The 26,243-nt window shown below is 51.4% G+C and overlaps 1 protein-coding gene across 1 annotated transcript; it reads right to left on the reverse strand.

The window, feature by feature from the left end:
- Positions 1-3,233: 3,233 nt before the first annotated feature.
- ALMS1 (ALMS1 centrosome and basal body associated protein) lies at positions 3,234-25,688 on the reverse strand. The gene is made up of 12 exons (XM_062493217.1): positions 25,097-25,688; positions 24,425-25,009; positions 23,465-23,590; positions 21,740-21,907; positions 18,277-19,577; positions 14,952-15,066; positions 13,092-13,295; positions 11,241-11,461; positions 10,593-10,806; positions 9,495-9,558; positions 8,308-8,407; positions 3,234-3,338 (listed from the first exon to the last, which is right to left on the reverse strand). Exons 1-12 carry the CDS (start codon positions 25,686-25,688, stop codon positions 3,294-3,296), a joined length of 3,735 nt encoding a protein of 1,244 aa, XP_062349201.1. The 3' UTR covers positions 3,234-3,293.
- Between the last annotated feature and the right edge of the window lie 555 nt (positions 25,689-26,243).

The following is a 26,243-nucleotide window of genomic DNA, read 5'->3' on the forward strand; positions in this document are numbered from 1 at the left end:
CCGTTCCCTCTGCTCCTGTCCCTGTTCCCTGGGAGCAGATCCCAAATCCCCCCGGCTGTCCCCTCCTGTCAGGGAGCTGTGCAGCCACAGGATCCCCCCTGAGCCTCCTTTTCTCCAGGCTGAGCCCCTTCCCAGCTCCCTCAGGAATTCTTCAGCCCCTTTCCCAGCTCCCTCGGGAATTCTCCAGCCCCTTTCCCAGCTCCCTCGGGAATTCTCCAGCCCCTTTCCCAGCTCCCTCAGGAATTCTCCAGCCCTTTCCCAGCTCTGTTCCCTTCTCCAGTGGAACATCTCTGTGCCCTGACAGAGCCAGTGAAGTCCCTCAGAGCAGATGTCCCCTCACTGCCATCCCAGGTACAGCTCAGGCACACTCATGGCACAGGAACTCATGTCCCCTGCTCCCTGTCCCACCCTGTCAGTCCCAGGGGCTCTTCCCTGTCCGGAACAAGGTCAGGGCTGCATCCACATGGATGAGTCAGGAGCCAGCCTGGACAATTCATGGGATGTTCCCAATCCATCCCAGCTTGGGGAGAACAACTTGGAATCTCTTTGGCATTGAGAAGTTTGGAGGAACCTCTGGTGAAGGATCGAGGCTGCAGCACACGGGCACATAAACAAAATCAGATAGGGTTTAAAAATCCCCTGTTCCCCTAGGAAGGCTCTCACAAGTGGCCTCAGCCCCCTGGAATTTGAGCTCCTTCCAGGAACATTAATCATCACAGCTTCCATTTGTCACTCTGAGGTCGCTCACCCTCCTGCAGGGTCCCATTTGGCTGGGAGAATTCACTTTATCTGCTGATGTAGAGAGAAAAACATTACTAAAAGCTTGACTTTCAAACCTTGCTCGTGTGAAAGCGCCGGGCCTTTCCCATTTCCAGCCAAATTCCTGCCCCAGGCTGAATTCCTGCCTGGCCCAGCGCTGACTTCAGCTGGCCCCAAGTGCATCACTGGCTCATAAAGGCAGCACAAAGGAAACAATATATTAAAATCTGCTTCACGGCACTAAAGTGGGATCTGCACTAATGAACAGCCAGCCAGGAAGTCATGTCTTCCTCAGGGAGTTGTTTTGGGAAAAGTGAATTATAATCCAGGATGCAGTCACAGAAAAAATGAGATGGACTTTGGGGAGGGCTGATGTAAAATCCATAATCCATTTAATTTTAGGTGCCAGGGCAGGGGCTGGGACTGCATGGTCTTTAAGGTCCCTTGCAACTCAAACCATCCTGGAATTCTGGAAAAGCTTTCCTTACCTGCTTTGGCACAGGGCAAATCCTTCACCTTCTCCTCTCCAAAGTCTTCCCGTTGTACTCTCAATTACAAAACAAACAGAAATCCTGGGAAGACTCCCCAGCAGCCAGGCAGGACAGACAGACAGAGGGACAGGAGCGGTGACTACAGACTGGGGGAACTTCCTTTTCCAAGGAAATTGGGCACCTGAGCTGTGTTTTCACATCCTCACTGCATTGTCTTTCCATGGAAATCTTCCCAGATCACAGGATTGAGAGAACAGACATCCACCAGACACCCAGCCAGGCCCTGGCAGCCCCTAATGTCAGAGGGGTTCCAAAAACATCCAAATAGAGAGAGGATCTCCATGGGAGGGACTCCAAAAACTTCCAAATGGAGAGGGGATCTCCATGGGAGGGATTCCAAAAACATCCAAATGGAGAGGGGATCTCCATGGGAGGGATTCCAAAAACATCCAAATGGAGAAGGCATCTCCATGGGAGGAATTCCAAAAACATTGAAACCATCTGGAGAAGAGCTCTCCATAGGAAGGACCCCCAAACCCCCACAGGGCTGCCTGTGACAGAGAAGGATCAGGGTTGATTCCCTCAGGATGGAATTTACAGCCCAGAGGAAGAAGGAGTGGGAAGAACGAGCGGGAATGGTCATAAAGGAAGAAATGGAAGGTGCTTCTGAAGGGGGAAGAAAAGCCTCTCGTTTTAAATTAAAGCACACTTCAAAGCCAAGGGTGGGTTTTTACACCTCTTTTCCGTCTCATCCAGGAGGTTTCCCAGGTGCAGGTCAGGCTGTGGACACACATCTGTCCCACACAGCAATCCCTGGGGGTGGTGCTCATCAAAGGCTAACTCTGAATAACTGAGAACACAAATCTGCTCCGACAGTGCTGGAAACAAAACAATCCTGCCCTAATTCCCCTTGCAGAATTTACCCTAAAACTCCCTGTGCACAGTGGATTTGGAGGGGATGACTCCACTCTGCAATCAGCACAAGACAGGAACAATTTCCTGAGCTTTTTCCCATCCCATTATCCCATCCCCTTATCCCATCCCCTTATCCCATCCCATCCATGTTCAGGGACAGTGGGTGGATCCATCCTGGCCTTGGACACTGCCAGGGATCCAGGGGCAGCCACAGCAAATCTGGGAATTGCAGCCCAGGCAGGAATTCCTTCCCAAGATCCCAGCCCAATGTCCCCTTTCCCAGTGGAAGCCATTCCCTGTGTCCTGTCCCTCCATACCTTGTCCCCAGTCCCTCTCCAGCTCTCCTGGAGCCCCTCCAGGGTCTCTCCAGAACCTTCTATGTGCAGTGGTGCCCTCCCAGCACCAGGTGTTCCCTCCCAGCTGTTTCTGAGCTGAACTGCCACAAACATCTGAGGCAGAGCACATAGGAAGCCACAGTTCACACCCACTGTTTTCCTCAGATGTCTTTTCCTGTTTATCCATCCCATGAACTGCTCTGATGATCACAGAAATGGAGACTCCAGAATTTCATGAACCTCATCTCTGCACTGCATCTTTCCAGGGATGCTGGTGCAGGACACAGGGACCCTGGCAGGACAGAGCCATCTAAAAAAGGGGATTCTCCCAGGAAAAGGCTAAAAGCTGCCACCAGCACCAGAACTGTCTCTGCTCAGCCCCTCCTGGTCCCTGCACAAACACTGCTGTAACAGCTATTACAACTCAGGTGTTTTATTGAAGTACAAAACACAACAAGTGAATTTTCTACATTGACACGGGAATTAAAAAAATAATAATAATAAAAAATCCTCGTTAAAACCCACTGAAAATAAATATATAAAACCACTATTGCAATCAGGGAGTTATAAATATATTATGAACCAAGTTTCTCCAGATTCTGTTTCCCCTGGAAGTGCCTAACACCACTATAAAAAGCCAGCTACTTATTTTAAACCCTGACAATCCCCCCAGACCACGGATTTTTACACAGGGCAGGATTAATTGGTACAAAAGTGACCCAAAAGCACAAAGTGGGGCTGCAGAATCATTTACTGCCTTCACCCTGTCCCAGCCTGGCTGCAGATCCTCCCCTCAGCTCCAGGACACCTTCTTGCCCAGGACACGGTTGGTGATTTTCTGAGAGAAAAGACAAAGAGACACAGGTGAGGTTTAGTGCTTGGAAAAGGAAAAATGCTGAGCATTGGCTCTCTGCACAGATTGTTGTGGAAGCCCAGAGGGGTTTGGGACCCTCAACCCCACCCAGTGCCACCCCCCAGCTGGGGCAGGGCCAGCTCCTCCTGTCCCAGCCTGGCATCAAGGGACAATAAACACCACAAAATGGGAATGTAGAACTTTCAGCACAATTCAAGCAGCCCAGCAATTGCTCAGTGGGAACACCAGGATATCCCTGTGGTGGCTGCAGTGGGAATAGTCAGGAAGAGGCCAGAGATAATCCTTGGAACTGACTGAGACTGCTCCCTTAGGCAGCATCCTGAGCACAAGTTTCTTGGATGCCCCAGGCTGGGATGTCTCAGGAAAGGCTCCAGAAAAAGCACCAGAGCTCAGAGAAGAGGAACAAGGAGAGAGGAAGGTACAGAAAGAGTTTTAAAAAATAAACCATGGAATAAACGAGGATTTCTTGAGGCAGGGATGAGCAGAGGGAAATGTGAACAGGGAACAGAAGGAAATGAAAACGGGGAACAGGGGAAAACAAGAACGGGGAACAGGGGGAAACAAGAACGGGGAACAGGGGAAAACAAGAACGGGGAACAGGGGAAAACGTGAACGGAGAACAGAGGGAAACGTGAACGGGGAACAGGGGGAAACGTGAACGGGGAACAATGGGAAACGTGAACGGGGAACAATGGGAAACGTGAACGGGGAACAGGGGAAAACGTGAACGGGGAACAGAGGGAAACGTGAACGGGGAACAGAGGGAAACGTGAACGGGGAACAATGGGAAACGTGAACGGGGAACAGAGGGAAACGTGAACGGGGAACAGAGGGAAACGTGAACGGGGAACAATGGGAAACGTGAACGGGGAACAGGGGGAAACGTGAACGGGGAACAGGGGGAAACGTGAACGGGGAACAGGGGGAAACGTGAACGGGGAACAGGGGAAAACAAGAACGGGGAACAGGGGGAAACGTGAACGGGGAACAATGGGAAACGTGAACGGGGAACAATGGGAAACGTGAACGGGGAACAGGGGAAAACAAGAACGGGGAACAGAGGGAAACGTGAACGGGGAACAATGGGAAACGTGAACGGGGAACAGGGGGAAACGTGAACGGGGAACAGGGGGAAACGTGAACGGGGAACAATGGGAAACATGAACGGGGAACAGGGGGAAACGTGAACGGGGAACAATGGGAAACGTGAACGGGGAACAATGGGAAACGTGAACGGGGAACAATGGGAAACGTGAACGGGGAACAATGGGAAACGTGAACGGGGAACAGGGGGAAACGTGAACGGGGAACAGGGGGAAACGTGAACGGGGAACAGGGGGAAACGTGAACGGGGAATAGAGGGAAACAAGAACGGGGAACAGGGGGAAACGTGAACGGGGAACAGGGGGAAAACGTGAACGGGGAACAGGGGGAAAACGTGAACGGGGAACAGAGGGAAACGTGAACGGGGAACAGGGGGAAACGTGAACGGGGAACAGGGGGAAACGTGAACGGGGAACAGGGGGAAACGTGAACGGGGAACAGGGGGAAACGTGAACGGGGAACAGGGGGAAACGTGAACGGGGAACAGAGGGAAACAAGAACGGGGAACAATGGGAAACGTGAACGGGGAACAGGGGGAAACGTGAACGGGGAACAGGGGGAAACGTGAACGGGGAACAATGGGAAACGTGAACGGGGACAGGGGGAAACGTGAACGGGGAACAGAGGGAAACGTGAACGGGGAACAGGGGGAAACGTGAACGGGGAACAGGGGGAAACGTGAACGGGGAACAGAGGGAAACGTGAACGGGGAACAATGGGAAACGTGAACGGGGAACAGGGGGAAACGTGAACGGGGAATAGAGGGAAATCTGCTCAGTCCTGCACACCTTGACAGTCATTTCCCAACTGCCCCAAAGGAGCTGAAATGCTGCTGGTGGCTGGTAAAGAAGCAAAGCAAATCAGACCCAGCACAGATCCCCTGCTTTGTGAGCCCTGGGTCCAGGAGGGCTTTCAGGTCCCATCCAGCCCCAGCAGGGAATGGTTCCAGAACCTTCCCCAGAGCTCAGAGCCTGCCACAGCAGCCTGGCAGCTCCAGAGCTGCTGCTTTCCCTTTGGGGCAGTGACATCTGCTGGTTCCTGTGTGCCTCATAAAACATCCCCATCCCTGCAGAAAAGAAATGTTCTCAGAGCTGGGGCTGGGCTCCTTCTTCAGGGAAGTTCTGGCCCCTGCCTGCTGCTCCCTTTTTGGAGCTTTCTCCCCATTTACTGGAATCACAAACTCACTCCACCAGTGCAAAACCTCAGTGATGGAACAAATCTGGATCTGATAAACTCAGAAAATCCACTTCCACTTCACTGGGGTTGGAAGTTCTGATTGCTGCTGCCATCAGATCAGAATCTGTTCCCACTACAGAGTGTGCAAAATTCCAGGGCACCCTCTGTCCCCTGATCTGACTGGGATGATTTTATGCTCTATTTGAAATTAAAAGTACAAAAGCAAAGGGCTGCTGGGACAGAACATCAGCCCAGATCCACATGCACCCTGTGATAAAAATAACTTTGCTATCTTAATGAACACAAGTACTGAACAATTTCACAGATTAGGAATGTCTGCGCAGTCCAGCCCAGGGATTTTTATGGTTCCAGTTCTAGGTGGGCCCATGTTGTTTCCCCTCTCACTCTGAGCCAACAAAACTTCTTCTTATTCTCCTGTCACCACAGTGAGCTGCCCCAGACTGTCACAGCAATGCCTTGAAACCAGCCCCGACAGCCCTTCCCTTCCCAGAGCCCTGCAGGGATATTTGCACTCTGCTTTACAAAAGGGAAGCAAATTTTGTTCATAAATATTCACTGATTTGGGGTCTTCTTTTGAGTCAACTCAGATGCATCCCATCCCTCAGCCTGGACCCTGAGATTGTCCCTCACTGGATTTTTCACTGTTTTTGGAGCTCTTGGAGCAGCTCCTTCCTCCCCCAGAGCTCTGTCTCATCTTTGGAGTAATCCCACAAAATCCCTGGTTCATTTTCCAGGCACGAGGAGCCTCACTCAGGAATTGCTGCTCTCACCCATCCATCCCCTGATTTACAGCTCCTCTCGGTGCTTTTCTGCACCAGCAGGGAAAACTACAGCACTGGAATGATTTACTGCCATGAATCATTACTTCCCTTTTAATCAAACCCATATTTATGGACAAAAGTTCTGATCCTATTCCCTCCCTGCTTCCAGCTGATTGTGCCACCAAGTCTGTGACTGCCAGAACTCATTAATTCCCCAAACTTTACTGTACCAGCATCTGGAATTCTCAGACCAGGAGAAAAAAAGTCCTGAAAATACCCAGCCCAAGTACAGCAACAAATTAAAGTCTTTCTAGTGGGAAATTCCCCAACTTAGAGTAGGAAGATGTTCTGGAGAATACATTTCAAGTGCTGACTTTCAAAATCCATTGACTGGTGTTTCCAACAAGTACCCAAGCCTGCAATACTCCAGGAAAGGAGTTGTTCTAGCCAGGAGTTTAACACTAACACTTAAGTGCAAGCTTAAGATCCAGAGTTTTAAAAGAGGCCACTTTTAGTTTCAGGGATACTGGTTTATCCCACAGCTTCCCAGCCTGGGGTCCTGGCTGATCCCAGTGCCAGTGCTGAAATCCAGAGTTCACTGTCCAGCAGCACTGCAAGGTTTGGACTGGATTAATTAAGGATAACTCCAGGCTTTGTTAGGCAGAGCTGAGAAATCCCTGAGCCAGACCCATCCACAACCAGGGCACAGGAGAGCAAACCCAGTAGCCTCAAGGACTCTTGTCCTCCCTGGAATGTGCTCTGACACCCCTCTGTTCCACCTGCACAATTCCTTTTTGGTACCAATTCACCAGGACCATGTTCTCTGCCATTTTTCCATGGAATGGGAGGATTTCAGGCAAGGAAGGAGGAGCTGGTGCTGCAAAGCTTGGCTGGTGCAGTGAAAGGAACACAGCACCTCAATTCCCACTCAGCAAATCCCTGGGAATACTGGTGCTCCAGAGGGGCAAAACTTTATAAAACTTTAAAAAACCTTATAAAATCAGGCCTTATAAAACCAGGCCTTATCACAGGCCAAGCTAACAGCCAGCATGATCAATTCCTGTGAGGAAGGAATTGTAATAGTGACAATGAGTTTACATGGGTGTTGTTCTTGGGGGACACACTTCACACGTGGGGGGAGGAAAATTCCACCTGTGTGAAACCAGGAGATAAGAATGCAAACATCTCCAGGAAGAGAAAAGCCTGATGGACAGGAACACCAGCCATTATCAACTGGGGAGATGGGATCCGGGGGACGCGGGATCCGGGGAGATGGGATCGGGGGGAGATGGGATCCGGGGGACGCGGGATCCGGGGAGATGGGATCCGGGGGGATGGGATCGGGGGGACGCGGGATCCGGGGGACGCGGGATCCGGGGAGATGGGATCCGGGGGACGCGGGATCGGGGGGACGCGATTGGGGGGACGCGGGATCGGGGGGGATGGGATCCGGGGGACGCGGGATCGGGGGGACGCGGGATCTGGGGGAGGCGGGATCCGGGGGAGGCGGGATCCGGGGGACGCGGGATCGGGGGGGATGGGATCCGGGGGACGCGGGATCGGGGGGACGCGGGATCGGGGGGGATGGGATCCGGGGGGACGCGGGATCGGGGGGGATGGGATCCGGGGGACGCGGGATCGGGGGGACGCGGGATCGGGGGGGATGGGATCCGGGGGACGCGGGATCCGGGGGACGCGGGATCCAGGGAACTGCTGACCAGCTTTAACACGGTGCCTACTGTTAACCACATCAATATGAGTTGTGTGTGAACAGAAATGTATGGACCTGTATGTATGTGTGAATAAAGATCTGGCTATTCTGCACCAGCAATGTGCCCTTGTCCATCCCCACTGCCACCAGAGGCACTCACAGTTTTGTAGAGCTGAGCCCTCAGGCGGTAGGAGCTGTACTCCAGCTTCCTCTGCTCCTCCTCCCTCCTCCTCCTCACCTCGGGGAGCTGCTCGTAGATCCTGCCAGGAGGGGAAAGGCACAAATGGAGATTTGGAACTGCCTGATCCTAAAAACCACATCCTCTGCTTCATCCCCACCACCCTCAAGGGCTGCTGGCCACGCACATCCCTGACAAATATGTTCAGAGTTTGCTGGTGTCCCACTGGGAAAACAGGAACACTGGGAATTCCTGCACCCAGATTGCCTCTCCTTCCCCTGGAATGCCTCCCCTGTCCCTGGCCCATCCAGTGCCACCCCGGTATGGGCAGGGGCACCTACCCCAGACACCCTAAGAATACTTTTAAATGCTAAAAATCATTAAAATGTATCATAAAAAACCACAAAATCATCAAGAGGTTTATTTTTTATGTTGTGTATTCCAGTAGGGATTTTGTGGGATCACAAAGTGAGGCTGGCAGAACCCTGGGGAGGTCACCAAGCTCCTGCTCAGAGCAGGGTTAATTCCAAGGCTGGATCAGGCTGCCCAGACCTCATCCCACTATATGTGATGATTTCCAAGGATTCAGGCTCTGGCAGCTCTTCACCCCATTCATGGCCAAGTTCAGCTGCAAGGACCTCCCCTGTCTCTTTATCCCTTCCCACACCCCTCTGCACACAGCAGCTCCAAAGGGTGCATCCCTGAGTGTGCTGGGCACTGCAGACGTGGATTACTGGAAAAACACAAAAATTGCACAAAACCTCTCCTAAGGTGGCCTTTCCAAGGCTCAGAGGCTCTGTATTCCCTTGGGGTGATTATTTCTATAGAAAGCCTCTTCCAATTACCCACTCTGTTAATTTGGAACTTCCCCAGATGCTGCAGTGCCCCCCAGCCCCATGCCTCCATCCCAGCCCCACTTGGGACCCAGTTTGCTGTGGACGGCTGACACTGCAGCAGAATCCTCAGGTTTAGCTACAGAAATCCCTTTTCCAGAATGATTTTGGTTCCTGGAATTTCTAAGCAGGACATTTCTCCCTCTGATAAGGCCCCTGCATTTTTCACTGTAAAAGCTGAATTATTTGCACACCCAGTTCTATCACTGCAGGATTCAAAGCTCTTCCCCACCCAGGGCACTGATCCACCCAAAACAAAACTCCCTGGACTCTTACCTTTTAGATCTTTGCAACATTTCTCTCTTGGGAATTGCTCTTTTTCTTTCTTTCATCAGGAAACCTGCAGGGACAATTTTGAGATAAGGGAATGATGAATAAGTTTGCTCCTGTGACAGTGTGAATGAGTCCTTTGCAAGTTTTAGAGAAGCTTTCACAAAAAACTCTGTACAAGATCTTATAGAGTCAAATTATTGTAATGAGAAATACATAATAAAACCATATTTCTTTATGAGAAATAAATAATAAATAAATACACCCTTGCTGGAGTCTGTAAATCAAAGGTCTCTCTGAATTCTTCAGAGAGAAATCAAGAGTGCAGAGATTGAATTAAAACCTTGGGATGGACTGAAGTATGTTAAACCACTCACACATAAAGCAGAGGTCTAAGTTTAAGTTTTAGAATAAGCAAGCAAGTTTAAGTAAGTAAGAATATGTTTTAAGTGGTTTAGAGAGTGAAGGTCTTAGATACCAGAGTAGAAGGTTGAAAAACACAGTCCTAGATACTGATGATGAGAGCAAATACTGGTGAGGAGAGCAAATTTCCATGGAGGCTCCAGGAACTTAGTTTTAGACACAATAAAACTATAGTAATTATAATAAGAAAAAAGAAAAAATAAGAATGTTTCTTGCATTTTTTTGGAACAAGACAGACCATACGTGTGGTTTATACAGAACCTGGTGTGATAAGAAACTGGAATTGTGATAGGTTAAGAAGAAATGATTCAGGTTTGTGTCTTCAGCCTGTTGGGAAGTTGCTATAGAGGAACCTGCATTAGGGAGAGCCGGTGCTTTTGCCATTTGCTTTTTGCTTTTGCTCCTGCTCTCTCGTGACCACAGAAGAAGACAGGAGCTGCCCAACAACATCAACCCCGCCAGGACCTCCAGGAGCAGCTTCTGCTTCTGTCTGGGACTTCACACCAAAACTTAGCGTGAACTTTAACATCCGCGACTTTCTGCCTTTTTGAGACCGACGCGCTGGTGCAACAAACAACTTCAGAGCAACCATTAAGTGCTCGGCTCACGAGAGAAAAGGCCGCGGCAAACCGGAGAATAACCCCACAGCGCCCGCAGCGAAGCGCGGAGAACTCCGAGTACCTGGGTCAGACGCCAGGCGAGCCCCAGTCCCGCACTCCTTCCTCTTCCCTGGCGGCCGCAGCAGCTCTCGGGATGGCAGCGGCTCTTCCCTCGGGGGTGGAGCAGCTCTCCGGCCCTGCAGCAGCAGCCCCTGCAGCCTCCTGCGCTCCCGGAGCAGCCGCAGGCGCTGCCCCGAGCGCGAGATGAAATCGGGGCGGCGCAGGGCCAGCGCCTCCTGAGGGGACACAGACGCCTCGTGCCTGAGCAAACCGGGGCTGGCCCCGGCCCACGACGCCCCCACCACCAGCCCCAGAGCGTGGGAAAAGCCCCGCCACAACGCCGGGCGTCCTACAGAACTCCCGCCCTTAACAACGCGGAGACAAACGGGCCAGGAAGGAACAAATAAAATAATTACAAAGAACGCTAGAAATTCATTTCCGTCTCGTGCTCTGCACACCTCAGTATTATTTCTGTGTGGGAACGGGTGTGGTGGGACGTTCTGTCAGCTGCATCCCTCCGGCTCCTGAAGCCAAGGGATTTAATCCCTGCCAGTACCAGACCGATCGAACACCGGGGAAATTTGAGGAAATGTTCTGGGGAAAGCCCGGACTGCCACGAGCGCTCCATGACTGCCACCCTGGGGAGGCCCTGGGTGCAGGCTGCCCTCACCTGCAGGGTGAGCTTGCCCAGGGGCTGCCCCAGCCCCCTGGCCGCCCCCTGGCCCCTGCTGGGCTGCTCCTCCCAGTTCCTCTCCCTCAGGGGCTCTCTCCAAGGCTTTGTGCTGCTCCAGGGCTCAAACCAGGCTGGCCCAGGGCCAGCAATGGCACTGGCTTGGTTTTCTTTCCTCGATTCACATTTCAAGTCTGCTGCCTGGACGAGCCACGGAGTCCCTGTTAAAGGAGCAGGGAAGAGAAAGAAGATTTGAGACAATTCTTGTGCCTGCTGTCCATCCCAGTCCATGGTCCTCTGTTCCTGGAGGAACCCCAGAGGCTGAGAGGACAACAAAAGGAGGGGACACAGCCTGGAGAGGAAATCCCAGCTGGCCCAAGGGGTACCCCAGATCATGGTCAGAGACAGCTGAGGGAAGAGAAGGGGAACACCTGGAATGAGGGTGGGGAACACCTGGAATCGGCATGGGGAACACCTGGAATGATGGAGCTTTGACCTCCCAAGTCACCACTGGGCACAGTGCAGCTCTCCTGGGGGTGGGAAAGTGGGCAGGAGCTGAAAGGGTCCCTCCGGTGCCTACAGGGGTGCTCCAAGGAGGCTGCAGAGGGACCTGGGACAAAGGGAAGGGTCTGAAGCTGATGGAGGGCAGGTTTACACCAGGTGCTGGGCAGGAATCGTTCCCTGGCAGGGTGGGCAGCCCTGGCACAGGGTGGAATTCCCAGAGCAGCTGTGGCTGCCCCTGGATCCCTGGCAGTGCCCAAGGCCAGGTTGGACATTGGGGATGGAGCAGCCTGGGACAGTGGGAGGTGTCCCTGCCATGGCTGGGGTGGCACTGGCTGGGATTTCAGGTCCCTCCCTACCCAGCCCATTCCAGGATTCTCCCAGTGCAGAATTAATTCCTTGCCCTGCTGTGTGGTTCTTCCTTTCCCTACCCCATCCCAGTGTCACCTCACTGCCACTCTGGCCATCCTGTCCCACATCCCTCGGGATGGGAAGGACCAGGGGGCTCAGGTGCAGCTCAAACCCCAGCAATGCCCAGGTTGGCAGCTAAGCCCAAGCAGTGATCACACTGCAGCTGAGTTCCACTGGGAACCCCCCAAGGACACACCTTGGGCAGGTTCAAGAGAACTCCTTCCCCAGGTGTACCAGTACCAGCCAGTCTGTACCAAACACCACTTCTGAAAAGCCCAGAACTGCTCATTTCCCAGGTTTGTCTCCATGAAAAAAACAGTTATTTACCAGCAGTCACACATTTTAAAGGAGCCTCTCTGCTGGCCTAAGCCCTGTGGCTCTTGATCCTTATTTTGGAAGATGAAATGCTTTCCATCTCCCAAATGCTCAAGGTGTCTCCATGAATTCAGCTTCTCAGAGTTTACACACACAGTGATGTGAACACATCAGCTGGGGTTCTGAGCAGATATTCTGAATTTCCTAAATTAAACCCTTATGAGAGAGAATGATCAGTCCCCACAACAACAACAGTGATGAGTAAGGGAAATATTTTTAAACATTCAATTGTGACGTTTTGAATAGTGGAAGGTATTTATGAAAAACAAAGAAAACAAATTAAAAAAACCCAAAAAAACCCCCCAAAAAAAATGTCAGGAGACTCAACCAGCAGCCAAAAACTGCAACTCTCAAAAACAGTTGAGTTCTTCCCAGTTTTCACTCAAATATTCTGGAAACATCTTCTGGGAAGCCTCAGGGCATGAGACACTAAGGACAAGTCAGTGAACCAGCACTGAGAGTTGAACAGAATGATTTGTATCCCAGAAATTAGTATTAAATACCTACAAGATTCCGACCTCTCTCCCTTGATTCCTTCCTCCCCAGCCCTGTGTGGGCGCTGACCTTGCTGGAAGTGCAGCCTGCTCCTCCTTGTCCTCTGCCTGTCTGTGCCCTGCTGTGCCCAGGGCTGGTGCCAGGCTCCTGCTGGCTCCCCCTGGCACGGTCCTGGGGGCTCTTGCAGCTGCTGGCTGCTCCTGGGTGTGGGGAAGGTCACCCCAACATCCCTCGTGTTCCTCCTGGTGGCACTGCTCACAATCTCCAGGGCTCCTGGAATGGCAGCAGAGCAGGGACACCTTGTCTTAGGCTGCAATACAGGCTGCAACCAAAAGTGTGTATTCTATCACAGCTTTTAAACCAGCTGGGGCAGTGATCCTTATCTCTGGGGAGATATCTCCTGTTCATGAACCAGCTGTTAAACCAGCTGGGGCAGTGATCCTTATCTCTCTGGAGATATCTCCTGTTCATGAACCAGCTGTTAAACCAGCTGGGGCAGTGATCCTTATCTCTGAGGAGATATCTCCTGTTAATGGACAGCTGTTAAACCAGCTGGGACAGTGATCCTTATCTCTCTGGAGATATCTCCTGTTCATGACCCAGCTGTTAAACCAGCTGGGACAGTGATCCTTATCTCTGTGGAGATATCTCCTGTTCATGACCCAGCTGTTAAACCAGCTGGGGCAGTGATCCTTATCTCTGGGGAGATATCTCCTGTTCATGACCCAGCTGTTAAACCAGCTGGGGCAGTGTTCTTTAGCTCTTCCAGGACCCATCCTCCCTCCAGGAGATATCTCCTGTTCATGGATCATTGAGTCCCACTGCAGGACTGATAAAATTCCATCATCCCATTGGGAGATGCTCCAGCCAGGGGCAGGAGCCAAGCATTCCCTACCCAGATAAAATCTGAGATTTGGAACATCAGAGCAGCCTTTTCCCACTGGATCCCAGAGGAAAACCAGACCCTTCTACATCATCACGAGCTTTGGAGGAAAACTGCACCTTCCACAGGAGCACTGCTCCAACAGAACCACATCTGTGACTGCAGAAGGATGCAGCCACCATTTAATGGGACTGCTCCAACACCCTGAGTGACTGACAGGGGTCAGCTTGGATTCTCACTCTGCAGTGGTTTGGGTGTTTGTAATACTGCATTTCTATTTTAATTTTCCTAGTAAAGAACTCTTATTACTATTCCCATATCTTTGACTGAGAGCTCCTTAATTTCAAAATTATAATTGGAGGGAGAGGGTTTACATTCTCCATTTCAAGAGAGGCTCCTGCCTTCCTCAGCAGAGACCTGTCTGTCAAACCAAGGCACCTATGAAAATCCTTCCCTGATTCAATCTGCTTGCACACAAGCAGTAATAAATAAATAACTGCTGTATCTGATGAATAAAGCAAAGCCATTACTCAATGTGATGATGGGGAGTTGGCGTGGAAATGAAAGCAATGAAGAAACTGCTAATTGCCACCAGAAAAAAAACCAACTGCAGAACTGCACCAGGCCAGGAGCAGCTCAGGACTGAAATAGAATTTAACACCCAAAATATTCCCAGGAAGAACACAGAGCACTGCAGTTGCCTTCTGAAATAGCATATGCCTACAAAACCCATTCTGGGAGGAACAGATGTCTTGGGGAGAAAAACAACAGATAAAAAAAGGCAGCTCACCTTTGCCATTGAATGGAGCAGGAGCTGGGGTTAATCAACTTACAAGTGAGAAAATTGGTTATTAAAGCAGGCCATGAATGGCAATTAAGCAGCTCGTGTTCACTGAGCACATCAGCTTCCCCTGACTGCTCTGAAGTGAATCTGGACAGTGCTGCCTGTGCAGACCCAGCACCACAGACACCCAGACTGTGGAGAACACATTCCAAAGACAAGAAAGGCAGGAAAACTCCAGGAAATCTACAATTCAGGGCCTCACCTGCCTGGATCCCTTTGTTCAGCATCCGTGTCTGTCTCTTCTTGCTGAGGGCAGAGCTGGGCCCCCAGGAATTGCTGCTGGCACAAGTGGAATCCCAGGAAAAGGGGGTGGTGCTCTACAAAAACAGCCAAGAGAACAGAAATCCCTGAAATCCCACCCAAAATGAGCAGAAAACAGGATTTAAACAGAAAAACAGCATTGCTTTTCCCCTGTTGTACCCTCTGTAACCTGTTGCTATTAATGCTGTAACCCCAGGATGCTTTGTCCCACTGCTCACAAAACCCAGCCCTGGCTCCAGCCCTGGGCAAGGGCACTTCCAGCAGCCCGGGTTTGTAGGAAAAGCACATTATTGCTGTGGGAAAAGCTTGGGATCAGAGTCAGGGCAGTACTGGGCATCCTCCCACTCATCTGGGTCTGCTCAGCTGAAGGGAGAGCTCAGAGCCCCTTGCAGGGCCTGAAGGGGCTCCAGGAGAGCTGGGAATGTTCCCCTGGAGAAGGGAAAACTCCAGGGAATGCTCAGAGTCCCTTGCAGGGCTCCAGGAGAGCTGGAGAGGGACTGGGGACAAGGCAGGGAGGGACAGGACACAGGGAATGGCTTCCACTGGGAAAGGGGACATTGGGCTGGGATCTTGGGAAGGAATTCCTGCCTGTGATCCCCACCACAGAGTCCTCCAGGTGGGAGAAATTAAACTCAATAAATGCAAGAAACAGGAGGGAGGTGAAGGAGCATAGCTGAGGGACAAGGGGGGGTCTCACCCCTCCATCCACACCCAGCCTGCTGTGAAAGCTGCAGGTCATGCATTAATTTCAATTAATCGAGCTGTTAAAAAGCAGGAATACTGTCCCTTGGCTCTGGGAAGCACAAGAGGGCTGGGGCTTTGTGCCCTTCAAGGACCTGGCAGCACGTCCAGGCACCCCCAGCTCCAGCCCTGATCACAGAACTGCATCCTCCCCCTCCCACAGCAATTAGGAACCTGGAGAAAATTAATTGGTGTGCTGTGAGTAACCCCCCCACACCAGCCAGGATGGAAATGCAGAACCTCTTTATTCCCTTCTACTGGAGCTCCAGCACCCCAAACTTCACCTCAATACTGAAAGGGGCAGTCTTGGCTCTTAAAAACCTGGTTTTCTTTAATTTCCTGTAATTAGCCCAGCTCCAGGACAGGCACTGCACACGTGCACAGAGATGGATTTTCTCCAGACAACAGAACATGGGAACATTTGAATTGTGAACGTGTGAATTTGAATGATGTGCTCAGCAAAAATGTGCAAAACCAGGGGGAAAAAAACCAAAATATTCCTTCCCCTGCACGGGCAGCACTGAGCAGCAGCAGCCACTCAGCCCTGAGCTGGGATGGGAATACTGCAGCTAGGATGGGATGGAATTATTCCAGATGGGATGGGATTACTCCAACTGGGATGGGATTATTCCACTTTGGCTGGCATTATTCCATCTGAGATGGGATTATTCCAATTGAGATGGGATTATGCCAGTTGAGATGGGATTATTCCCTGCTCTCAACCTGTAACTCTGCACCTGCTGCCAGATGGAAGCTCTGGGAGGGACTGGGGAAGAAAAACCCCCTGGGCTGGCTCTGGCAGCTTTAAATATATAGATATAAATCTAGACATAATACATATAATATGTAATAATAGATAAGTATAGAGATCTACATACAGATATAAATGTATCTAATATAGATATAACTATATATAAATATATGCAATTGTATATAATTATATATATATATATATATAATTATATCTATATAGATATAAGTACAAAAACTGTAACCCAGTTCTCTGGGAGCAGAGCTGCCAATGGGCTGTCAGTGAGTTGAGCTCCACATGCAGCATTCCCACAAGGATTGGGGCAGGAATCTCTCTAGGAGCTGGGCTCCTGCTCAGAATGAAGATCTGCCTCAGAACCACACATATTTGCACTAAAAACACAAATAAATCTTGGTTTTTCCTCAGCTAAACAGCCCAGAAGTGACCAAAATTGGAATTTTAAATTGAATTTGCTATTTTGCCATCTATTTTCTCTTACTCCTTGTTTGAGGGGGCTCATGCATGTCTTCAGATGGATTTTTTTTTTAAAGAGTATTTCACCAGCAGATAAAAAAATGTGAGTTTCTAAAGCCATGGGGGTTCAATGAGCCTTTGAAGGGTTTATTCCCCATAGCATTAATTCCATTTGTCATCTCACAGGTGATTTAACAGGTTAAAAAAAAAAAATCAGACCTGGGTTTAAGTTCAACAGACCCTGAAAAATTAATTTTATGAATGGCACATAGAATAAAATCATCTTCTAAATTCTACAACTGTGCCAGAAATGTTGGATCCTAAAGCTGCTGTTCTGCTTAATAGTCGTAATATTGCAAAGCTCAGGACAGTTTTACCTTACCTTCAAATAAATGTTGTAAGTAAAAAAATTGGATGAAATACTTTTGAACCATTCTTCACCTTCAAAAAGATTGTTTCTGCCCCAGATTAATTTAGTTGTCTGGATTACTTTTCATTATTTCATAATACACTGTCTTATTTGACAAACAGACATAGAGTTGTTTCTATAAAATAAAATAGCTAATTTCAATTAAGTCTGGTGGCAATGATACCAGCTCCACCTTCATCTGGAAATACAAAAAAATTTAAAAAGTAATTCAGTATTCCTCACTTGTTCTGTACATTTCAGCATTCTTGTGTATTACAGAACCCCCAAACTCTGTAATTCCTTACTAAAATTACTAAATCCAGGCTGAGTCCCTGTTTAAGAACATTTCCATTTCTCCTGCAAAGGACAACAGCCAAATCCACCTGAAGGAATGACTCCCTCCCCTTTCCAAGAGCTGCATTGCAGAGTTCTCACCTGGAATTCTCAGCTCTTTAGAGAGAAAAAAAAAAAAAAAAAAAAAAAAAAAAAAGAGTTCACAACCAGCCAGACAGAACCATCCCACCATTTACAAGACAAACAGCAGGAAAATTGCAATAATTGCATGGATCCTTGCCCAGGTGTAGTGGTTGTGCTTTGCTAAATTGAGATTTTTTTTTTTGTTAATGTACTAATTTATGTGGTGGTGGGGGAAAGGGGGAAAGGGGGAAAAGGAGAAAGTGGAAAGGGGAAAAGCCAAGTGGAGTTTGGCCATCTTTAGCTGCTGCCCTGGCTCCTGCAGAGCCCCACCTTGGCTGGAGCTGCTCACACAGAAGGCAGAAGCCTCACCTAAACCCCTTCCCAGAAGTTTCCAGAGACTCGGAGCTACCAGAGCCTGCCCAGCAGTGGGAATTCCACGGGGACCCCGCAGGGCTGGGCTGGCTGAGCTCTTACCTGGCTCTGCTGCCCCTTCCCCAGGCTCTCAGCAGCCCCCAGGGCACGTCCCACGGCGCCTGCTCCACTCTCATCCCACTCCTCCGAGTGCCTCTTCTGCTGGCTGATGGCACAGTAGAGCTGGGCCAGCCTTGGGGACAGCCTTGGGGACAGCCTTGGGGACAGCTCCAGCCTGTGCTGCCCAAAGGCCCGGAGCAGCCTGGCCGTGTCGATGGTGGACAGGGACAGGGAGCTGCTGTCCCCAGAGGCAGGGGAGGTGTCCAGCCCTGCCAGGGTCCCCGTGTCCCACCCCGAGGTGCTGCAGGTGCTGGGCTCCTCGCTCAGCCTCGTCTCTGAGGAGCTGTCACTTGCAACTGCCAGGTCCTGCACTGCCCTGTGCCCTGCTCTGTGTGCCCTGGGCTCCTCCAGAACCCTGTCCAGGTCCTGCACTGCCCTGTGCCCTGCTCTGTGTGCCCTGGGCTCCTCCAGAACCCTGTCCAGGTCCTGCACTGCCCTGTGCCCTGCTCTGTGTGCCCTGGGCTCCTCCAGAACCCTGTCCAGGTCCTGCACTGCCCTGTGCCCTGCTCTGTGTGCCCTGGGCTCCTCCAGAACCCTGTCCAGGTCCTGCACCGCCCTGTGCCCTGCTCTGTGTGCCCTGGGCTCCTCCAGGCTGTTCTTGCCACGGCTCACCCCTGGCCTCTCTCCCCCTCCCTCGGGCTCGGTGCTGCTCCCAGCCCTGGCTTTTCCTGCCCTTGTCCCTCCCGACTGTTCCCTTCCCTGCATTTCCTGCACTTCCTGGTGCCCAGGTGCTGCTGGTGCCAGGGTGTGCCTGATGGGGCTCTGCAGGAGCCTGGCCAGCCTCTCCAGGCGTTCCACCAGGGACAGCTGCCCCTTCCTCCCCGGGCCCTGCTGCTGCTGAGTCCTCTGGCGCTCCAGGAACTTCAGCCACAGCTCATCCAGGCTGGCCCTGGGCTGGCTCCTCTGCCCCTGTGCCTTCCCCGCACCCCCATCACAGAGAGCTCTTTGCCCAGGTGCCGGGGGGTCAGTGCCAGCAGCTCCCAGGTGCAGCTCCGTGCCAGCCCCGTTCCCAAAGGATGCCCTGGCACTCAGCTCCTCGCTCCTGCTCTCATCGGCCTCTGCGGGCAGAGCGAAGAATTCCTGCTCTCCCCCTGCGCCCTGGGGGACACCGGGACCGAGCCGGGCTCGGGTCCCTGAGGAGGGGACAGCCCCAGCATTGTGTCTGCAGAGCCCCCTGGGACCCAGACTGCAGCTGCCAGCGACAGAACCGGAGGGTTTCACACACTTGGAACGATCTGTCAGCCCTGCGAGAGAAGAAAACACTTGAGTGTTTCATTTCTCAGCTCGAAGTGGAGGGTTTTCATCCTAAAACTTCCCAAGCACGTCAAAGGAGTAAAAGCGGGACCACCGAGCTCATTCCCAAATGCAGCGAACTTGGAAATGCAGCTTGAGCATTATTAAAATCACATACATCATCTTTTCTATCATTCACACATAGAATCCAAGAGAATATCATATCCAAGTGAATGTGGGGAGGAATCTAATTCCAGCTCAGGGAACTGCCCTGAGCAGCACTGAACTGAGAGCCATGGAAGGGACCCCAAAGCCCACCCAGGGTCACCTCCCACTGTCCCAGGGTGCTCCAATTCCCAATTCACATCCAGCCTGGCCCTGGACACTCCCAGGGATGGGGATGCCCTGGCCATCCCTGAAGCACACACAGCACATGCCAGGACCACTCTCCAAAACAGCTTTAAAGTCATTTTTAATTTAATATAAACATGCTCAAATTTTAAAAAGCGCTTTGTGCTGTGATTTTTGTATAAAGGACTGGATTGGATCTCCTCCCTTCCAGCACAGGGGCTGGGGTGGAACACACAGATCCTGGATGGTGCAGCCAGGCCCAGCCTCTCTAACTCTGCAAGTGCAGGAATTTTTCTTCCCATACAAGGGCAATGTTTATAAACTTGTGTAAGAGGCTTCCTCCAAATCCTCCTGACAAATGAGATCAGGCTCGGGAATGCCAGGCAGAACTTGGCTATTCCTGGCTCTTTAGAAAGTTACCAAGAAATGGAAGGAATGTAAACAGGCAAAAAATAAAAATAAGTTTGTATAGAGAAACTTTTTTCTTTTTCTTTTAAATACATAACTTGCATAATTTTAAGCCCTAGACAAGCTCTGTGGGTAGAGGTAATCTTTTATTAGATCATCTAAAAATATAGTTGAAAAAGTCAGGGAAGATTTAAGACATGCAAGTCTTTCTTCTGAAAGCTTCTAAAGTTCCAGCTGCACTGGCTGCCTTCACAAAAGATTTCTTTCTCCTTACACTTCTTTTCTTACCTGGGCCTTTAGACCATCACAGCTATTAAAAAATGTTAGGAGATAATTTTATATTAACACTTCTGTTCCCCTCTCCTTTTTAGCCAGGTTATTGATGTTGCAGCCTTACACAACCACTGAAAACTTTCCTCTGCAAATAAAAATTGTCTTCTGGAAACACCAAAATCTCTCCACTCTGAGAGGAAAAGCTTCAAAGAAAAAAAAATACCCACCTGAAGTGAAAAATGGAAATAATCAGCTGGAATTCCTATCAAACATCAGAACTCCCTGGCAGGGAAGATCCCTGACAGGACAGCAGGAGAGGTGGCAGCAGCAGGGACGGGTCTGGTCTCAGTGCTGTGCCCAGGCTAAGAGCCAGGCAGCTCCTGAGCCCCTCACAGGCACTGCTTGTGCTGTGCAAGGAGTGTCCAGGAGCATTCCCTGCAGCTCCTGGCACCACAGCCAACCCAGATGGGCTCAGCCTGATCCCATCCTGGCTCTCTCCTCCCCAGATAAAGCTTGGAGTGGAGAAAAGCCCAAGCCTCCTCCAGCAAGGCCAGGATGGCAGGGACAGGGACAGCAGCTGAACCTGGGGACACCCAGGGGACACCCAGGGGACACCCAGGGGACACCCAGGGGACACAGAACCTGATGTGACATCACAGGACAGCAGAGTGTCTGAGGGCAGGGACAGCCCCAGCCCAGGGAATCCCAGCTGGAACCCCTGACAATCCCACAGGGCTCTGGAGGCACAGGAATGCAGGTAAATGCTGATTCCATCCAGCATTCCAGGGAATCGTGGAATGGTTTGGGTTAAATCCCACCCATTCCCACCCCAGCCACGGCAGGCACACATCCCACGGTCCCAGGCTGCTCCAAACCCCAATGTCCAGCCTGGCCTGGGCACTGCCAGGGTGCAGAGTCCACAGCCTGCCAGGGAAAGCTGCATTTTATCAGTCAGGGGGAAGCAGAAAGGAGAGGAAGAGAAAACAGAGTGAAATTCAGCATTTTCTGGCAGACTGTCAGCAATGTCACCAGAACCACAGATCCTGATGTGTCAACCTTCTGCTCTCACTTCTTTCACATGTATGAACACACATCAACAACCACAAAATCAAAACCATAGAATTATTACAATTCTAATTACCTGAAAACTGCTCCAGTGGCATCCTCTGCTCCTCAGCCCAGGCCATCTTAGGCCTGGCCCTGTGACCATGGACTGTCCCTCTCTGCTGGGCAGCTGCCCTGGCTGTTGTGGCATCGTCCCCCAGAGCCAGCACTGGGGCCAGGAGCCCTGCAGGAGCATCCTCAGAGCCTGCAGAGAGAGAGCAGCATGAGCACAACAGCAAACAGGGAAAGCACTCACAGAAATGCCACAAGCAACCAGCAGCCCTGAAGTGTCCAAGCCTGGCTGGACTGGGATTGGAGCACCTTGGACAGTGGGAGGTGTCCCTGGCATTGGCTTTAAGGTCCTTTCCAACCCAAACCATTCCATGATTCCATCCCTGTCTCAGCATTAGAAACTTAGAACTGTCCCCACCAATGTCGGGGAAGATGAAACAGGAAAACCTTATAAACATGATTGCCTGGCAAAAGATTTGGAGAATATGGAAACTATAATTGAGATTGAAACGAAAGCAATCTCCAAGATAGCAAACCTCAGTTACTGAACAGCTGAAAACAACAGTGTGGGCAGCTGGAAGTGATCCCCTCTGGACTGAACAATTCCCTCTGCCTGCACACAGCTCCAGGGTCAGAGCAGACCCTGCCAGCCTGGCAGAAGGGTCACAGAGGAGTTTTTAGGGTTTAAAACGTAACACAGCGTGGCAGTGTAATGATTCTTACAGGCTGTGTGTACATGCTGTAGGATTTGCATTTTGTATTAGACTGGTCAGTGAAAATGAGAACATTCAGCACAGATTTATTGTATTGTAACGGGAACCTCGCTCTCTTCCTCTTCCTCTCCCTCTCCTGCTCTCTGGTGCCTGCTCCAAGCTGTGCCTGGCAGCTCCAGTCAGGTCCCTTGCACCCACACCCTTTGCCATAAACCACAAATTCCAAACCCTAACTTCAGAGCTCTCTCGTCTCCGTCCGTCCTACCCCTCATCATTCCTACAGACCAATGTCTCATCCTTGCCAGCCCCACCTGCTCACATCCCATGGATTTTCTGCACTCAGTTCCCTCAGCTGCTCCCCCTGAGCTGAGCCCTGAGTGCAGCAGGGACTGGGGAAAACAAAATGTATTTTTTTTCATCCTGCTGTATGTTTTCCTAGAACCCTGTGCTGCTTCATTTGCATAGTGAATTTTTATATGTGGCATCATCGTTTCTGCAAAACAACAGATTTGGATCACATTTGTTCCTCTCATTTTGGACATGTTTCCCCAGATAAACTTGAAAAAGGTCAAGAGCAGGGACACCTGAACCATGCCCAGCCAATTTTTGTGGCTGCAGTGACTGATCTGGGCACTCGTGGCACTGTTGGATCAGCCTGATCCCTTAACCACCACGGCTGGAATTCAGGAACTGGACAGCTCTGACAGGAGCTTTGGCCACAGATAATTTTGGACATGAAGAAGCTCCGAGTGAAACCAACCTGATGATTATCACAGATAACTCCATACCCATGGATCACAGCAGTATCCATGGATCACAGATAATCCAACACCCATAGATCACAGATAATCCAACACCCATGGATCACAGATAATCCAATATCCACAGATCACAGCAGTATCCATGGATCACAGATAATCCAACACCCATGGATCACAGATAATCCAATGTCCATGGATCACAGATAATCCAACACCCATGGTTCACAGCCAATCCAGTGCAGAATATTCCATCCCCCTGGATAAAGGATGCAGTACCTGAGTGGGAGCTGTCTCCATTGGCCTCGTTCTCCCCCAGGCACAGGGTGGCTCCTGGTTTCTGGTATGGCACATAATACATCCCAGTGCTTCCCCAGGGCTTGTAGGGCAGCAGCAAGGGCTGGGCTGGGGGTGCAAGGCAAGCAATGAGCAGGAGCCAGGCTGGAAACCTCTCATGCTGCAAGGCATGCAACTACTATTTCATTAATTCAATTCAATTAATTTATTTATTTTTTTTTTAATTCCCCCCCCCCACAGGATGAAGGTTACCATCCCTTACCTGGAAAAACAGCTTCACCTATTCAATGTTCAAATTGTGATCAGGATGGAAAACAGTAACTTCCAGAAACATCTCCTGTACCCACAGAGCTCCCAGCTGATCCCAGCTGGAGGGAATCATTTTAAAGGAGCAGAGATGTGTCCCTCAATAAAAGTCAATAAAAGCAAATGCAGAGTCCTGGCACAGAACATCACTGGGGTGGGAACCCCCTGGGAGCATCCACACCCCTCTGCTGCCAGCTGTCCCCAACCCTGCACACTGCTCTCTTTTCTAATAAAAGCAGCAGTGCGTACATTTCCCTGATTTTTTGGTAATAAAGAGTAAATCAGGAAGCAGATCCAGCTCTCAGTGAACCCCAAGTGAATCAAATCCAGTCATCTATACATAAACACCAGAAAATATTCTCCAACCACACCTGGACACAATGAATTCAGTTCTAGAGAAACCTGAACTGAATCCCAACTCTATCCACACAAATCCCTCCCAACTGAAGTTGGATTTAACGTTTTAGGGTTGGGTTTCTCCCCCCCCCCATATAAGCAACTTCAAATATCCCAATTATCTCAAGGATGTTATTTCCACTAAAGATTGGTTTAGTTTTGGGTGTTAGCATTTATCAATATGATAAATTGTACAGATCCAAGTGCACACACACACACATGAGACAGGAGTTTGCTCACCAGGCTGCCTTGGGAAGGGAGGAATCTCCTTGTGGGATGAAGCTGTAACCTGGGGAGGTTCAAGGGTGCTGGGCAGAGACTGCAGGGCAGCATTTCCCCCCTCCTGGGGATCCACACAGATTTCTGCTGAGAGGGTGGTTCTGGCAGCACTCTCCGTGGTGATCTGAGTGGCAGCATCAGAAACCTTTCTGGCAGGCTTGGCAGGAGGGGCAGAGCTGGGGCTCCCCCTCGCACCCTGGAGCTGAGCTCTGGCCCTGCCCTGCAACTCCTGCCTGGAGGAGAACACCGGGCTGGGATCCCCTGCAGCACCCTCAGCACGTGGGAACCTAGCAAAACCTTCCTCTGAGGCTTCTGGAGCTGCTTTTAGAGCCCGAGCCTTGGCTGGAGGTTTGTCCCACACCTCCACCCCATCTCCAGCCCTCCCAGCGCTGCAGAGCTCAGAGTGAGTGACCCTGGAGGAGAGGGTGATGTGCACACAGCTCAGGAATTTCCTCACTGGTGCTGGGGGAGCCCCAGACCTGGTGGGTAAAGCCTCGTCTGCAGGTAAAGGGTGAGAAGGATCCACCTCCTCCCTGCCAGCCTCCTCTGCAAGCACAGGGGGCTCCTCAGGGCTTCTCCCCTGTGCCAGCACCTCACCAGGGCCCTGCAGCAAAGCCACTGCTGCAGCTGCACCTGAGCCTGCTGAGCTCTCCCAGGGCTGCCCGTGGCCAGCTGGGATCTCCTCCTGCTGGGAACGCCTGTCCGAGCGGGGCTCACTCACTGGATTTATTTCCTGGCTGACTCCACTGAACTCTCTGGCACTGTGTCCGTCCCCCTGTCTGTCCCCCTCAGCCACACCTGCAGTCACAAATTCGGGCTGCTCCGCACTCAGGGTCTCTCCTTTCCCAGCCTGGCTGCTCCCAGGCTCCTGGGCTGTTTCCTGAGCAGCTCCAGCTCTGGCACTGGCAGCAGAGACAGCAGGAACCTCTGCAGCATCACCAGCCCCAGGCTCCCCGGGGCCAGGGGCACAGCTCTGGAGCCTGTCCCGGGGCTCTGTGCCCAGCCTCTCCTCCCCAGGAGCACAGGGAGCCTCCCCAGGCAGGATCTCAGCCCTGCCAAGGCTGGGGCTGTGTGCCAGGGCTGCCAGTGGGGAGCAGAGGGTGATGGAGGGGCTTGGCTTGCCCGGCTCCTCCCGGCCCTGCCCCAGCTCCCCGTGGGCATGGGGGGCACCTGCAGGGCTCCCTGCGCGGGGGTCCCCTGCCAGGGGGGCACAGAGCTCTGCCATGGCACTGGGATGCCCCGTGGCTGGGGGCTGGTTGGTGTTCCAGGGCTCCAGCTGCAAGTCCTGCAGCTCAGCAGTGTTCCAGGGCTCCAGCTGCAAGTCCTGCAGCAGGGAGCAATCCCAGGGATCAGCTCTAGGGGATGGTGCTGCTGGTGGGGAGCTGTACTGGAAGGGCTCCCAAGTCCTGGAGAGCTGTCTGTGCCTGTCCCTGGGAAAGCTGGGAGCCTGAAAATGCTCCAGGTTGTGTTCCTGCTCCCTCAGATACTCAGAAGCTGCTTCCAGACCACAGAGCCACGGATCCTGAAAAACAGAGCACAGCTCACAGAGGTCGTGTGGAGAACTTCCCACCCTGGCCAAAACCGCAGCTGAGAGCTGAGACTAACCCAGAGCCTGGCATCAGGAAGGGAGGGAGCTCAGCTGCTAACGACCTCATTAAACTCATCCTTTGTAAGTGCCAGGTTCCCAAACCCAGCCACTTATCACATCAACCCACGGGAGGAACTGCCCCGGAGCACACGGAGAGCAGCTCTCACCTGAGCTGAGATTCACCTGGATTTG

Source organism: Cinclus cinclus, chromosome 5 (genome assembly GCF_963662255.1).
Source record: "Cinclus cinclus chromosome 5, bCinCin1.1, whole genome shotgun sequence".
In the NCBI taxonomy this organism is placed as follows: Eukaryota; Metazoa; Chordata; class Aves; order Passeriformes; family Cinclidae; genus Cinclus; species Cinclus cinclus.